Source organism: Saccharomycodes ludwigii, chromosome II, assembly GCF_020623625.1.
Source record: "Saccharomycodes ludwigii strain NBRC 1722 chromosome II, whole genome shotgun sequence".
In the NCBI taxonomy this organism is placed as follows: Eukaryota; Fungi; Ascomycota; class Saccharomycetes; order Saccharomycodales; family Saccharomycodaceae; genus Saccharomycodes; species Saccharomycodes ludwigii.
Genome location: NC_060201.1, coordinates 719 through 16,890, shown reverse-complemented (window position 1 = coordinate 16,890; position 16,172 = coordinate 719). Strand labels below are relative to the sequence as shown.

The following is a 16,172-nucleotide window of genomic DNA, read 5'->3' as shown; positions in this document are numbered from 1 at the left end:
AGATGTCTAGTAACTTGAATAATAAAGCGGGTTTAATCGGTGACCCCGATTTTTCCCAATATGGTGATTTTGCCCAGGATAGTAATGTTGTCAAAGATGACAAGACTATCAAGAGATTATTATTAACTTCTTATTTCACAATTAATGAAAGAAATGTTCCGAGGAGCAATTTTAGAAGTTTCTGTAAAGTATTTTTAGATCTAGTTGCTAGCTGTGGCCTTGAATACATATTTGATGTTGGTCCAAACGGCGTTCGCCCTAGCAAAACTGTGATTAGATGTATAAATAACTTGTTTTACCAAAAGCAAGCTTATTTTCCCCGTGAATTTAAGGATTCGCAACCATATGATATGTTAGTTGAGTTGGCGAATGAGGATTCTGATGAAGATGATGAAGAAAGCTATGACAGTATTTGTCGTGAGTGGAAAAAGTTACACTACGATGGTTCACAAAATGCTAAGATCTTCAAGAAAAGTTTATTGAGATTAGTTGCTAAAACCAAAGCATCCAGTGCACCAATGAGTGACTATGAAATAAAATACCGTCTCATTAAATCTTTAAAAGGAGCCTACGCTAACATTAGTGATTATATTGATTATCAGTATAATGGATTAGAAAATGTCAAATTAGAAGACATATTGGATATCATTGTCAAACGGTATGATCAATACAAAAAGACCAAGTCAGTAAGGTCAAGAGTTGATAATGAAGTTAAAGCTTATGGTCGTAGTCATAAACATGATGATTACGGATCCATGACCGAATCCAGTACCAAAGCAAAGATAGTGTGTTACAGTTGTAACAAGGAGGGTCATTATAAAAATGAATGTCCTAGTCTTATTGTGAAAAAGGATAGTTTTAAATCTAATGCCTCGACACTTACCAAAGGTAAAGTTAAGCTGGTTAACAATCAGGAGAATATGACTAAAGTTAGTCGTGTTGATGTTAATAATCAGGATGGTGAGACTGAGGAAGGTCTTACTGAAATTAGTCTTAGGCCTATCTGCATTAAGATAGGTTTCCAAGAAATTGAACTTTGGCCTTCATTGTATCAAAAGAATTACGATGGTGTTGAAGGTATCAAGCACACCATTCTTTTGGGCCTATTTGTAGATGACATGGTGGTTGTCTCCTCCAAAGAATGTGATTTTAAAGAACTGGTTGCTATGTTGAATACGCGCTACACGGTTAAAACAGTCAATGATGGAAGTGAACCTATTTATGATATTCTTGGATTAGAAATAGAATATAAGGTTGGTAGTCATTTGTCAATGACTATGGGGAAGTCTTTGGAAGAAAAACTCCCAAAGTTAGTGTTGGAAATTTGACATTGTCTGTCCAATAATTGAACCGTTTATTTCCCGATGGATTATCGGCAAAGAATATTATAAATGTTTAATATGGACTATCGAATAATTAGGGGTAATATTCCCGAAATTATATCGGTAATAATTTGATGACGTCATATTACACACTCAAGCCCCTATTTATGACGATATACCCGGACTGGTGTACCTTGATTGAAACAGGGAAATCAAGGTGTTCAGATGAAACCTGATCTGAAGTATTATTATTGTTGGAATTGTAGGGATGGGACATTCTTTGTAGATTAATTGTGAAACTGTTATGTTGTAGTAAATGTATATACTTGATTATAGTATTATTACTGAGTGTTCTCTTCTATTACTTATGATTATACAAAATGTATAAGATGTATTTTATTTATTATATTCTCAATATTTATTTATGTGTCCTTTTTATATCATTAATATTTTCCCTTCATTTGGATGTATTAGATATTATTAGAAATGTCTGATAAGCAAATTGTTACTAATTTATTTATTGGAAGCAAATCCCAATGACGAATTAAATTTACTAGATATCTAACATACAACATATAAAAGAATTAATACACCCTTCTGAAAACATAACTGGAGAATTATACAACAATGAATTAATGTAACAGTAACAGCAATATGTTACAAGATTATTAGCCTTGAAATTTATTATTATTGGATATTTGACAATGCCGTCCAATTTTTGAAGGATGCCCATCCTATCTGGACTTGCACCCCAATAACTAAAATTGCACCCCAATAATTAATTGAATTACAAATATAGTTTGATGTATATAAAAAACAACAATATTGAAAATAAATATGTATGGAGATGGTACTTCTTATATAAGAAACTATTGGAGGAATTATATAATAAGTAGCGAACTATTTAGATGAAACCTGATTTGAAGTGTTATTATTATTGGAATTGTAGGGATGGGACATTCTTTTTAGATTAATTGTGAAACTGTGTGTTTAGTAAAGTTATATACTTGATTATAGTTGTTGGAACCAAATTCCAATAGGGAATTAAATTTACTAAACATTTGTGCTGGAACCAGATTCCAGATAAGGAAATATTATTGGAATCAAATACCAAATTGGGAAATATACTAATCAACAAGCTATAATTATAATTTAAATATTGAGGAACTTAAATCCCGACAACTTGTTTACTTAAAGCTTATCAACATAAGAATTCGATAAGGAATCATCGGTAATTAAGTATCGCTGAAAGTTGTTTACTTAAAATCATCTAGCGACAATTCAGGAACTGATATTGTTTGGTTGAAGCAGAAGAATCGAGATATATAAATGGGCACAAAATAACGAGAATAGAACAAATAAAACACATTTTTATATATTTTGTATAATTATAAATAATAGAAGAGAACACCCAGTAATAATACTATAATCAAGTATATACATTTACTACAACACAACAGTTTCACAATTAATCTACAAAGAATGTCCCATCCCTACAATTCCAACAATAATATTACTTCAGATCAGGTTTCATCTGAACAATAAATTTTGTTTTTTTTGTCTTGCCACGTTCTAACCAGTACTGGTACATGATTTTCATACAACTTTCATTAGCTTCCGAACCAGAGCAACACCATAAAGCAGAAGCAAATGCATCCTTTGGGGAATTGTCGATGTAAAATTTAGCCAGTTCTTCGGATTGTTTGTTACCAATCAAAGATGGGAAAGAATAGGTAGAGGTCTTGGCGGCTTCAGTAATAATATCGACGATGTCTTCATCACCCCACCCTAAAGCACCAACAGCAGCACCAGTAACGGCATCAATAATATCACTATATATTTTACCATCTTTTTCAATGGTGATACGAGTGCCTTTACCGGCTATAGCTTGGGCAGGTTTTTCGTTAATTTTGCACTGAAAAACGTAGGACTTTTTATCAGTAGGAGTCATTATTATGAGTATTTTGTGGTGTATTTTATATTTTTCAACTTTTTCTGCGTGTATATTTTTCTTGTTTTTTATATATACATATATATTTGGATTGCTAACTTTTATTATTTGAGCAAAAAATAACATAGCACTAAGGGAGAAAAAAGGAAAAAAAAATATAGAAGGGTTCATTTATTTATAGTTTTTTTTTTTTCGTTACTATTTTGCTCAATTTAATTGTTATCATGATTATTAACGAGTTTGGATTTCAATAAATTATTTAGTGCCAAATAGCTTATAGGATGGAATCAGATCGCCGATAACGATAAGAACTGAATATTTGTTTTTAATTCCGTGATTTGCGAAGGAAAAAAAAATATGCGGGGTAGTGAGTCAAAAAAGCGGTAATGATATTAAACGGACTAAGAAATGGACGCATAAGCTGGACGCGGTTTTAAGGACGCGCAGAAATACTCGATCAGGGAAAAAGTGCTTTTCATGCCGATATTCTATGGATAGTCAATCGAAGAGATTATCCGAATGATAACTAGTAGTAAATATTATTATTATTGTTGTGATTATAAAACATGCCTTAAATTAATTACAAGAAAAAACATGTACTAGTGTTACTTACATCCCAATTGATGGTTTATGCATTATTGGGAATAACTCTGTGTCTTATAGTGTTTATTTGCTATTTTATACATAATAATTAAGTAAAAAAATAAAAAAAATAAAAAAAATAAAAAAAATAAAAAAAATAAAAAAATAAAAAAAAATTAAAAAACAATTATGTAAATAGTTGATTGCTAAAGATAAGATTTGTACTTAATTGTGATATATATTTTTTTTATTTTATTTTTTTGCGCGTATAGAATTTAGGATAAAAAAAAAGGAAAATAGAAATAAACGAGATGACGAATATATCAGAATGTAACGCGTCGAGTCGCACATGATAAGAAATCGAGGCGTGTTTTGTCTCGGACGAAGATTTAAAAAAAAAAAAAAAAGGAAAAAAAAAATATAAACTAGAAATGAAAGCGAGTCGTCTTTTTTAACCACGTGATACATTTGATGTCAAAAAAAAAAAAAAAAAAAAAAAAAGCGAGCGCTTTATATCAGTGTGAGTAATATTTTAATCGTACAAGGAGGTTGGATTGTAAATTGGATAAATAAATTGAACAAAAAAAAAAAAAGATAAATAAAATTATATTACGATAGTTGTTACACATATATGCACTAAATACAATCTATTTGGTAAAAAAATAAAAATAAATTATTTAATTAAAATTTATGTGAGTGAGTTATTGTTGGACACAGTGTATGATTATTTTTATTTAATTTAATTTTTATTCAAGAATGTAACTTTTTTTTTTTTTTTTGGGCGAGTAGGATTTATTAAATTATTAATGGGGGTTATTTGTGTGTTAGAGCTGTAGCAGTGTTCCTTCTTCTTAGTTAGTTGTGTTTACCGCGCTGATCGGATTTGTTAAAAAAAAAATAATATTTTTGTTTTTATTTCTCGTTTAGTAATTTATAGATTGGGAAAATAGGATCACGTGGATTATACAAAAAAATATTTTGTTTCATTGAAAATTAATATTTACTTTTTGAAATTATTTATTAGGAGATACGCGCGATGGGATTAGATTGCTACTGCTGCATAATGAACGTATAACAAGCAAACAAATACAATCAAGAAGAAAATATACGACACAGTAATAAACGCGAAAAAAAATATTAATTGAACTCACAGAAAGCGACGCATTGAGAAGGCGTACAACTACCAAATAAAAAAAAAAATAATAAAAAAACAAGCGAGTTATTTATACGAGATTGGATTGGGCACCAAATATTTTCACGATGTAAAAGAAGCGGGTGGCAAATAAAGAAAAAGTTGTATTTCAATTAGCACATTACACAACTTGATTACATTCATTGTACAAAGTGTATATGTAATAAGAAACAAGTAAAATACACAGAATAACAAGTAAATTAACATGAACCAAGAAGATTATTAGAGTTTACAACAATTTAAAATAAAAAAGACAGGGTTGATAGGTGGATTACATTATGGAGAGTGTTTGAAAGAAGAAGGAAAGATCACGTTTTTTTTTTATTTTTTTTTTTTTTAAATTTAGTCAGGATTTATTCGAGCAAGTGAGTAAGTGAGTGATTGTAGTAGATATTTTGTTTTAGATTTTATTTTATTTGTAGGAATTATTAGGATATTTGAGTTTTGAGTTGGGTTGTATTTGGTTGATTATGTTTAATGGTTTTCTGTGTGGGTGTGATTTCTTAAAAAAAAATTTTTTTCTTTTTTCCTTTTTTTCTTTCTTTTTTTTTTTTTTTTTTTCCTTTCTCAGTTGATAATTTGTGAAAATAATCATGTGACTGTTGTAGCTTAATTCGTGTGTGTTCTTGTTTGATCACGTTGTGCTTTTTGCGCGGATCAGATTTGTTAAAAAAATATTTTTTTTTTGTCGGATAATAAGTTGTGTTTTTTTTTGCACGTGTAAGATTTGTTAAAAAAATAATTTTTTTTTTCTTTGGTTGATAAGTTATTATAGTTGTTAAGAAATGATGAGTTGAGTTGTATGGATTATGCTTGGAATATAAATTTACAGGTTTATATTAGAGCTAGTGATTATCATTGATATGGCTGATTCTTTAATTAAAAGGCATATGATATGAGGAATGAATTGGATAATATACAAGATACAAGAACACATTGGGTAAAAAAAACAAACAAAGAGACAAGGATATGATAATATTATTAGTGGTAGTTATATTGAGAGGATAAGTGGAGTGTTTGACAAACAGGTTGGAGTTATAGTGGTGGATAATTGAGTTGAGTTGTGGAGAAAGTAGGATTTATTTTTATTTTGTTATCTTGTTAGGTGATGAGATATTTTGATAGATGATATATTTAATAGATGCAATTATTATGAATGATGGGATTATAAATAGTATCAAAAGTATGATGGGATTAGAGTTAGGATTATAATTATGATGGGAGTATTAGTATATTTATAGATATGACGAGGAAATTAGTATAATAGGATCAGAATTGAGATGGAATTACTAGAGTATTGGGATTATTTATTTATTGAATTATAAATAGGGTGAGATTATTAGTTATATTATGATTACTATCGTATTTATATTACAAGTGAGTTGTGAGGATTTATATATTTGGATTAGAAATGTACTTGGATGATAAGTGAGTTGATATTGTGTATTGGGAAATGTGGGTATGTTAGGATTATGAATGAAATAACTGTTGGAACCAAATTCCAATAGGGAATTAAATTTACTAAACATTTGTGCTGGAACCAGATTCCAGATAAGGAAATATTATTGGAATCAAATACCAAATTGGGAAATATACTAATCAACAAGCTATAATTATAATTTAAATATTGAGGAAATTAAATCCCGACAACTTGTTTACTTAAAGCTTATCAACATAAGAATTCGATAAGGAATCATCGGTAATTAAGTATCGCTGAAAGTTGTTTACTTAAAATCATCTAGCGACAATTCAGGAACTGATATTGTTTGGTTGAAGCAGAAAAATCGAGATATATAAATGGACACAAAATAACGAGAATAGAACAAATAAAACACATTTTTATATATTTTGTATAATTATAAATAATAGAAGAGAACACTCAGTAATAATACTATAATCAAGTATATACATTTACTACAACATAACAGTTTCACAATTAATCTACAAAGAATGTCCCATCCCTACAATTCCAACAATAATAATACTTCAGATCAGGTTTCATCTGAACAATAACAATTATATATTGGAGATATTTGGCTTGAATATGATGAGGGATTCTAGATGGAGTATGATTAGAAGTATGTTTGAGTTATTGATATATTATTAGTATAATTGGAATTGGATTATAGATAGTGTGGAGTTATTGGATATTGAGATTATAAAAACATATCGACCATGATACAATGATTATTGATATATTTGGATAATTATTATACGGATAGTATAAGTATATTAGAATAGTTATTCTAATGAGATAATTATTAGATTGGGATTATGAATATATTTGAATAATTAGTATATTAAGGTGACAAGTAGATTGGTATAACTATTGATATATATGGAATAGAAGTGGAGTTAGACAATAAAGATATTTGGAGGATAAGTATTGGATATGATTATAAATGTAGAATGAGACGACTAGGGTATAGAGTATAAGAGTGGTGAGACATGATTATAAATGATATTGAGAATATGAATATGAATATGAATATGAATGATTATTATAAATACAAATTGGGGATATGATTAGTAGAATGATTATTAGAGTGAGACAATAAATATATATGGAGGATAATTATACTGAGACATTCAGAGTATTATAGTTATAAGGATTTATTTTGATTATAAAGATGGATGGATAGTTATTATGATATGATTGTAGATGTTATTGGGAGTATGATATTGGTATTATAAATATAGTAGAATAATTATTGGAGTGAGACAATAAATATATATGGAGGATAATTATATTGAGATATCTAGAGTATTACAGTTATGAGAATTTATTTTGATTATAAAGATGAATGGATAGTTATTATGACATTATTATGAATATTAATGGAGGATATGAATATGAATATGAATGGATGATAATTATAAATATGAATTGGAGATACGATTAGTAGAATGATTATTGGAGTGATACAATAAATATATATGGAGGATAATTATAGTGAGACATTCAGAGTATTATAGTTATGAGAATTTATTTTGATTATAAAGATGGATGGAAAGTTATTATGACATTATTATAAATATTAATGGAGGATATGAATATGAATATGAATGGATGATTATTATAAATATAAATGGAGGATTATTTGATTGAGATTATCAATTTATATATATATATAGTATAAGGATATGAATATAACAAACATATTATTATTATAAGATTAGTGGGATAATTATTATGAATGGATGGATGTTGATAAGTTATTAGTTGATTTAGATTATAAATATATGTGGAATATGAATATATTAGGAATAATTATTATATGATGAGTGGTATAAGTATATATGAATTATAAGTATAGTGGGAATAATTATTATATTATGAGAGTAGGTATATTATAATTATGTATTTATATTATAAATAACCAAGTAATGTAAGTATATATGAATTATAAATATATATAGTATAGAAATATTATAATCAAAGTATAGTAAGATAATAAATATATGAGTTGTATAAGTATATTATAATTATAATATATGTATTATTAGTATATGATAGTTATAAATATATAAGTAGTATAATTGAATAATTATTATATATGAATTATAAATATAGTAGGGATAACTATTATAGATATAATATAAATAACTTGTTAATATTATAAGTATAATAAGATATTTATAATATTGAAATTGGAAATATTATTGAGAGTATAAGTATGAATTAATAATTATGATGTATGGATAATAACAGTTGATTGATAAGTATTATATATAGGATATTATTACTATAATGATATTGGAAGAATATATATAGTATAAGAATATCATTGGGATTACAAGTATTAGAATAAGATGGTTAGATATGGATTAGGATTATTGTGATTATGGATATTGGAAGAAGATTATAATTATAATGATATTATTATTATTATTATAAATATGAAATAGTATTATTATAATAATATTATTAGTATTATAAATATATTATGAATAATTATTATATAATGAGTATAAGAATATTATTGAGATTATAAGTATAAGAATAAGATGAGTATTATATATGGATTAGAATTAGTATGTGAATTATTATAAGGATATAGTTATGAGTATAAATATAAGAGGAGGATGATTATAATAATATTGTTGGTATTATTAATATGGAATTAAGATTATTAGTATAATGATATTATTAATAGTATAGATATGAAATTAAGATTATTATTATAAAGATATTACTATTATTATGAACAAGAGAGTAAGATGATTATTATATATGGATTAGTATTAATATAATAATATTGTTGGTATAATGAATATGAAATTAGTATTATTATGATAATATTATTATTATTATTATTGGGAAAAATCGGGGTCACCGATTAAACCCGCCTTATTATTCAAGTTACTAGACATCTTAATATCTAATAGTTACTCTTTTATAATAATTGTTCGCTCTCCTCTTTATATAATTCCTAACTATATAATTATATAAAGGAATAATTTTAATTAATATATTCTTAATTCTTAGTTTTGTGTCCTTTATATACCTTGATTTCCCTGTTTCAATCAAGGTACACCAGTTCGGGTATATCGTCATAAATAGGGGCTTGAGTGTGTAATATGACGTCATCAAATTATTACCGATATAATTTCGGGAATATTACCCCTAATTATTCGATAGTCCATATTAAACATTTATAATATTCTTTGCCGATAATCCATCGGGAAATAAACGGTTCAATTATTGGACAGACAATGTCAAATGTCCAACATCCCCCATATTGATGAAAATCAATACTCAAAATTTTTCATAAACAGTTTAATATTATCCTTATGTGGAGCAAATTTCGTTAACACATCAGCCGGATTTGACTTAGATTCAACAAATTTTAAATCAAATCCAATATTTCTCATTTGTTGTCTAGCTCTATATGCTCTGATTCCATGAAATTTATCTCGAAATTTAACAAAAGTATCAGCTTTACACAATTTTATTGCTGATTGATTGTCACAATACAATTCTTTAGTTATCTCAGAATAATATTCTTCTAGTAATGGGATCCAGTATTCAAACTTCAAGGATGCCTCGTTTACTACATATGTCTCGGCTTCAGTAGATGACATACATGCAATGCTTGTAGTACCTGTTTTGTATCCTACAAGAAGATTGTTCATGTATACCATGTAGCCGTACTGACTTTGAAACTTTTCACGATTACCATGTGAAGCATCTACTATAATCTTAAAATTTCCTTTAATTATATCATCATATCTCCAAATTAATTTGTGGTTTCTCGTCCCCCACAAATAATTAATTGTTTTGTGTAACAATTTCATAATTTCTTCTGTTGGATATAGCTGATAACTTGCTAGTACATTTACGACGAAGTTTATATCAGGTCTATATTTGCCAACAACATAATTAAGCAATCCTACAGCTTTTCTACATTTTTGTATTTTCTCAGCTAAGTCTACTGAGTCAATTTTCAATTTCTCTGGTAGCTTGAAGTCGTAAACTAGGGGTAAGCTTGTAACCTTATCACTCAGATTGAAACCTAACTTTGGGAGTTTTTCTTCCAAAGACTTCCCCATAGTCATTGACAAATGACTACCAACCTTATATTCTATTTCTAATCCAAGAATATCATAAATAGGTTCACCTCCATCATTGACTGTTTTAACCGTGTAGCGCGTATTCAACATAGCAACCAGTTCTTTAAAATCACATTCTTTGGAGGAGACAACCACCATGTCATCTACAAATAGGCCCAAAAGAATGGTGTGCTTGATACCTTCAACACCATCGTAATTCTTTTGATACAATGAAGGCCAAAATTCAATTTCTTGAAAACCTATCTGGATTAGAAAACTACTGATCTCTTGGTTCCAGAGATATCCACTTTGGCGTAGGCCATATAGACTCTTTCTTAATTTGAACAACATGTTCTTATATCCATAGACCTTAGGTGCCTTAACATACAATTCAGTGTTTATTGGAGCATTCAAGTATGCGCCTTGAATATCCAATTGACCCAAATGCCAACTATTTGTCAAAACCATGTTAAGTAAAAACATCAATCCATCCTGAGCTAAGTTTGATGAGCTCAGAGAATCTTCGTATGTGGTTGCATCCTGGACATCTCCGCGCGCACAAATACGACATTTATACTTTCCAGATCGCTTGACATTGAATAATATTAATAGTGGCACAATCTTTGATTGATCAACACTATCTACCGGAATGGGTTCCCCACTATCCCAAGTGTTAGAACCTTCTAATACTTCAATTTCTTTCTGCATTGCCATTAAATATTGATTCTTAATGTTAGGATCGCTAAGACGATAAACCTCGTGCAAATATAACGTCTCATTACGTATATGTTTGACATCAGCAGAGTTATTTCGTGCTGATTCCATCACTGCTAGAATCTTAGCTAACCTAATCTTTAATCTTTTTCTGGCTGTGACCATTGAGGGATCCTCTTGAATGGAGGCAAATATTTCCTCGGTGGTCATTTTTCTTTTCTTGTTGTTAGTCTGAACAACCCAATTGGTACTGTCAATAACACGAGGTGAATCTGATGATTCATTCTCAGAGTTAGAAGCTGAATCAGAATCAGAATCAGAATCGGATTTAGATTTAGAATCAGAATCAGATTTAGAATTAGAATCAGAAACAGATTCAGTGTTCGCATGTTCATTGACTTCATTGGATTTAATGTCGACATCATCGACTTCTTTTTCATTCTTATTAACGGTAGTCTGAGGTCTACCAACTGCAACATCAATACCATCACTTGGTACATATTCTTCAGTGTCAGTAACACTATCTGTTCTTACACTACTCTCAGTGTTTGCCTCATCAACATCAAGTGCCTCTTCAGAAGTAGTTTCTGTATCTCCATCATATTCATTCCCTTGATATTCCTCATGTGAATCTTCACGTGAGTAATCAGTAATAATAGGAATAATTTGTTCCGATGAATCCTGATCAGTGGCAGGTATTACTTCTGCACTTTCATTGTGACTTTCATTTGTTTGACTACTTAATGGTTCTACTCTATTAGAATCCAATGAATCGTCTTTGGAGATAAGTTCATCAATAAATTCGTCAATTACATTTTCTTGACATTCACCACTATTGAATGGACTTTTACATAGAGAAATACTAGAACTATCAACTATTCTCATTAAGGATGGCACCCATACTAAATATCCAAAGGATGATTCAGATGGTGCCAAAACATAAGCATCTAAACCTCTCTTCTCGATCTTGTCATGAGTAGGATGATGTAAAATTACATGACTACCAAATGGCAAAATCTTTGCGACATTTAATTTTGGTATAGACATTAGTTCTCTTGGAGAACATCCTGTATCGTTGCTGGCTGCAATAATACCATTTCTCACATAACAACTAAATAATACCGCATAAAACCACAAATGTCTTGGTAAATTGGTATTCCCCATCAATGTTCGAGCATCATTTAATAATGTCAAATTGAGGCGTTCGGCCACACCATTACCTCTTGAGTCACCAGCTGTATTATTTAGTAATTTAATACCAAATTTTCTCAAATATTCCATAACCAATCTATTCTTGTATTCCAAACCGTTATCTGTTTGAATATACTTGATTGATTTACCAAGGTGCTTTTCAACATACGGAACGAAAACCTTCAACACCTTTAAAATTGCTTCTGCAGATTTACTCTTTAGTCCATAAACAAACTTGAACTTTGATTTTTCATCTGTAAAGCTTATAAACGAATGATAGTACCCTTTCTTAATATTACTCACAGATCCAAATAGATCTGAATGGAAGTACTCACCGACTTCATAATATTGTTGGGCAATCGCTCTGCTACCAATAATATGGTTTTTATATCTGGATTTGCCTTGCATACACGTCACACAACCAAAACTATTGACATTCGACCAGTCAATATCATCGTAGTTAATACCTACCAAACAACCAGACTTGAAGCTTCTTTGTAGATCCTTAACATTTACGTGTCCTAACAAAACATGTATGTGATCCAGGTTAAATTTTTCTTTAGACTTTGCTGTTCTCACCGATATGTTGTTCGGTGGAACAACCCAATTTCCAGGAAAGTAAATTGAATGTTCTCTTTCCTTCAAGTTTCCAACAAAACTATTATCCTTAGCATTCTTTATGGATAATTCTTGTTCATTTACAATCAGATTGCACTCCTTTAAGCTTGCCCTACTGATAACTGGATCCATAGATTCATTAGTTACTCCGACAGCTCTAAACTTAATCTCGTTACCATTGATATTCATGAACAAGTCGCCTACATATGGAGCATCAATAATGTTCTTATTGAAGTCCGTTAACGAAAAACGTGTGTTTTTATTTAAATTGTGCAATAAACTTTTATTCACAATAGAGAAATCAGCTCCCGTATCATACAAGATATTCGGAAATTTCTTAATTTCAACTCTCAAAACCTTCTTAGTGCAGATAGGCCTAAGACTAATTTCAGTGAGACCTTCCTCAGTCTCACCATCCTGATTATTAACATCAATACGACTAACTTTAGTCATATTCTCCTGATTGTTAACCAGCTTAACTTTACCTTTGGTAAGTGTCGAGGCATTAGATTTAGAACTATCCTTTTTCACAATAAGACTAGGACATTCATTTTTATAATGACCCTCCTTGTTACAACTGTAACACACTACCTTTGCTTTGGTACTGGATTCGGTCATGAATCCATAATCATCATGTTTATGACTACGACCATAAGCCTTAACTTCATTATCAACTCTTGACCTTACTGACTTGGTCTTTTTGTACTGATCATACCGTTTGACAATGATATCCAATATGTCTTCTAATTTGACACTTTCTAATCCATTATACTGATAATCAATATAATCACTAATGTTAGCGTAGGCTCCTTTCAAAGATTTAATGAGACGGTATTTTATTTCATAGTCACTCATTGGTGCACTGGATGCTTTGGTTTTAGCAACTAATCTCAATAAACTTTTCTTGAAGATCTTAGCATTTTGTGAACCATCGTAGTGTAACTTTTTCCACTCACGACAAATACTGTCATAGCTATCTTCATCATCTTCATCAGAATCCTCATTCGCCAACTCAACTAACATATCATATGGTTGCGAATCCTTAAATTCACGGGGAAAATAAGCTTGCTTTTGGTAAAACAAGTTATTTATACATCTAATCACAGTTTTGCTAGGGCGAACGCCGTTTGGACCAACATCAAATATGTATTCAAGGCCACGGCTAGCAACTAGATCTAAAAATACTTTACAGAAACTTCTAAAATTGCTCCTCAGAACATTTCTTTCATTAATTGTGAAATAGGAAGTTAATAATAATCTCTTGATAGTCTTGTCATCTTTGACAACATTACTATCCTGGGCAAAATCACCATATTGGGAAAAATCGGGGTCACCGATTAAACCCGCCTTATTATTCAAGTTACTAGACATCTTAATATCTAATAGTTACTCTTTTATAATAATTGTTCGCTCTCCTCTTTATATAATTCCTAACTATATAATTATATAAAGGAATAATTTTAATTAATATATTCTTAATTCTTAGTTTTGTGTCCTTTATATACCTTGATTTCCCTGTTTCAATCAAGGTACACCAGTTCGGGTATATCGTCATAAATAGGGGCTTGAGTGTGTAATATGACGTCATCAAATTATTACCGATATAATTTCGGGAATATTACCCCTAATTATTCGATAGTCCATATTAAACATTTATAATATTCTTTGCCGATAATCCATCGGGAAATAAACGGTTCAATTATTGGACAGACAATGTCAAATGTCCAACAATTATGAATATGAGGGTAAGATGATTATTGTATATGGATTGCTATTATGAATGTGAGAGTAAGATTATTATAAAGATATTGTTGGTATTATAACTAGAAGAAGGATATTATTATAATAATGTTATTGGGGTAATTATGAATATGAGGGTAAGATTATTATTATATATGGATTGCTATTATAATTATAATGATAATATGGAATTAAGATGATAATTATATATGGATTACTGTCATTATTGGAATATTATTGAGGTTATAAATACAAAAGTAAGATGATAATTATATATGGATTACTGTCATTATTGGAATATTGTTGGTAGTATGAATATTAAAAGAAGATTATAGTTATAAAGATATTGTTATTATTATGAATATGAGGGTAAGATGATTATTATAATGGTATTATTAATATTATAAGAATATTGGAGGGATTATGGATATTGGAATAATATTATTATAAAGATATAATTAGTATAAATATGAGGATAAGATGATTATTATATCTTTAGTATAATATTATTATTGAGATTATGAATATGGAATTAAGATGATTATTATGAATATGAGAGTAAGCTGATTATTATATACTTAATATTAGAATACTGTTGAGCTTATAAATATATGTAGTATAAGAATAATGTTGGTATTATGAATACTAGAACAAGATGATTATTATAAAGATATTATTATTATATATAGATTGGTATTAATATGATTATTATGAATATGAGAGTAAGATGATTGTTATATATGTAGTATAATAATAATGTTGAGATTATAAATATATTTAGTATAATAATATTATTGTAGTTATGAATATATGTGGTATTATAATAATGTTGAGATTATAAATATATTAATTCATATATGTAGTATAATAATATTATTGTAGTTATTAATATGTTAGTTCATATATGTAGTACATATTTAATATAAAGATGATTAATGAGATTAGAAGTGGAAAATGATTGGGATTAGCAAGGTGGTATAAGTGGGAGTATATTTGGATGAATAATTGAGATGGAATTAGAAGATATTGGGGATAATTTGTATATTTTGATTATAATGGATGTGGGATAAATATATTGGTGAGAGTATAATGAGTTTGGATTAGAAATATATGGGCAGGGTTAAAAGAGATTGGGTGTGGGTATAAATATATATTGATGAGATTAGAAAGCATTTGTGGTAGAAATATATTGGGATAATTAGGATATAGTGAATATAAATATAGTCGGATTAGCCATTACTCGGGTTATATGTATTCGGATAAATAATTGAGTCGGCTTACACGATACTCGGGTTATATACACTCGGAT

The 16,172-nt window shown here is 29.0% G+C and overlaps 3 protein-coding genes across 3 annotated transcripts; 1 reads left to right on the top strand and 2 right to left on the bottom strand.

Annotated features, from left to right (window-relative positions):
* Nucleotides 1–2: 2 nt before the first annotated feature.
* SCDLUD_001324 (uncharacterized protein) lies at nt 3–1,328 on the top strand (the record flags this gene model as incomplete). The annotated part of the gene is made up of 1 exon (XM_046081540.1): nt 3–1,328. The coding sequence occupies one exon, from the start codon at nt 3–5 to the stop codon at nt 1,326–1,328; it is 1,326 nt and encodes a 441-aa protein (XP_045935495.1).
* A 1,507-nt stretch (nt 1,329–2,835) lies between these two features.
* On the bottom strand, nt 2,836–3,273 carry SCDLUD_001323 (uncharacterized protein; the record flags this gene model as incomplete). Its single annotated transcript, XM_046081539.1, has 1 exon — nt 2,836–3,273. One exon carries the CDS (start codon nt 3,271–3,273, stop codon nt 2,836–2,838), a length of 438 nt encoding a protein of 145 aa, XP_045935494.1.
* A 6,526-nt stretch (nt 3,274–9,799) lies between these two features.
* SCDLUD_001322 (uncharacterized protein) lies at nt 9,800–13,576 on the bottom strand (the record flags this gene model as incomplete). The annotated part of the gene is made up of 1 exon (XM_046081368.1): nt 9,800–13,576. One exon carries the CDS (start codon nt 13,574–13,576, stop codon nt 9,800–9,802), a length of 3,777 nt encoding a protein of 1,258 aa, XP_045935493.1.
* Between the last annotated feature and the right edge of the window lie 2,596 nt (nt 13,577–16,172).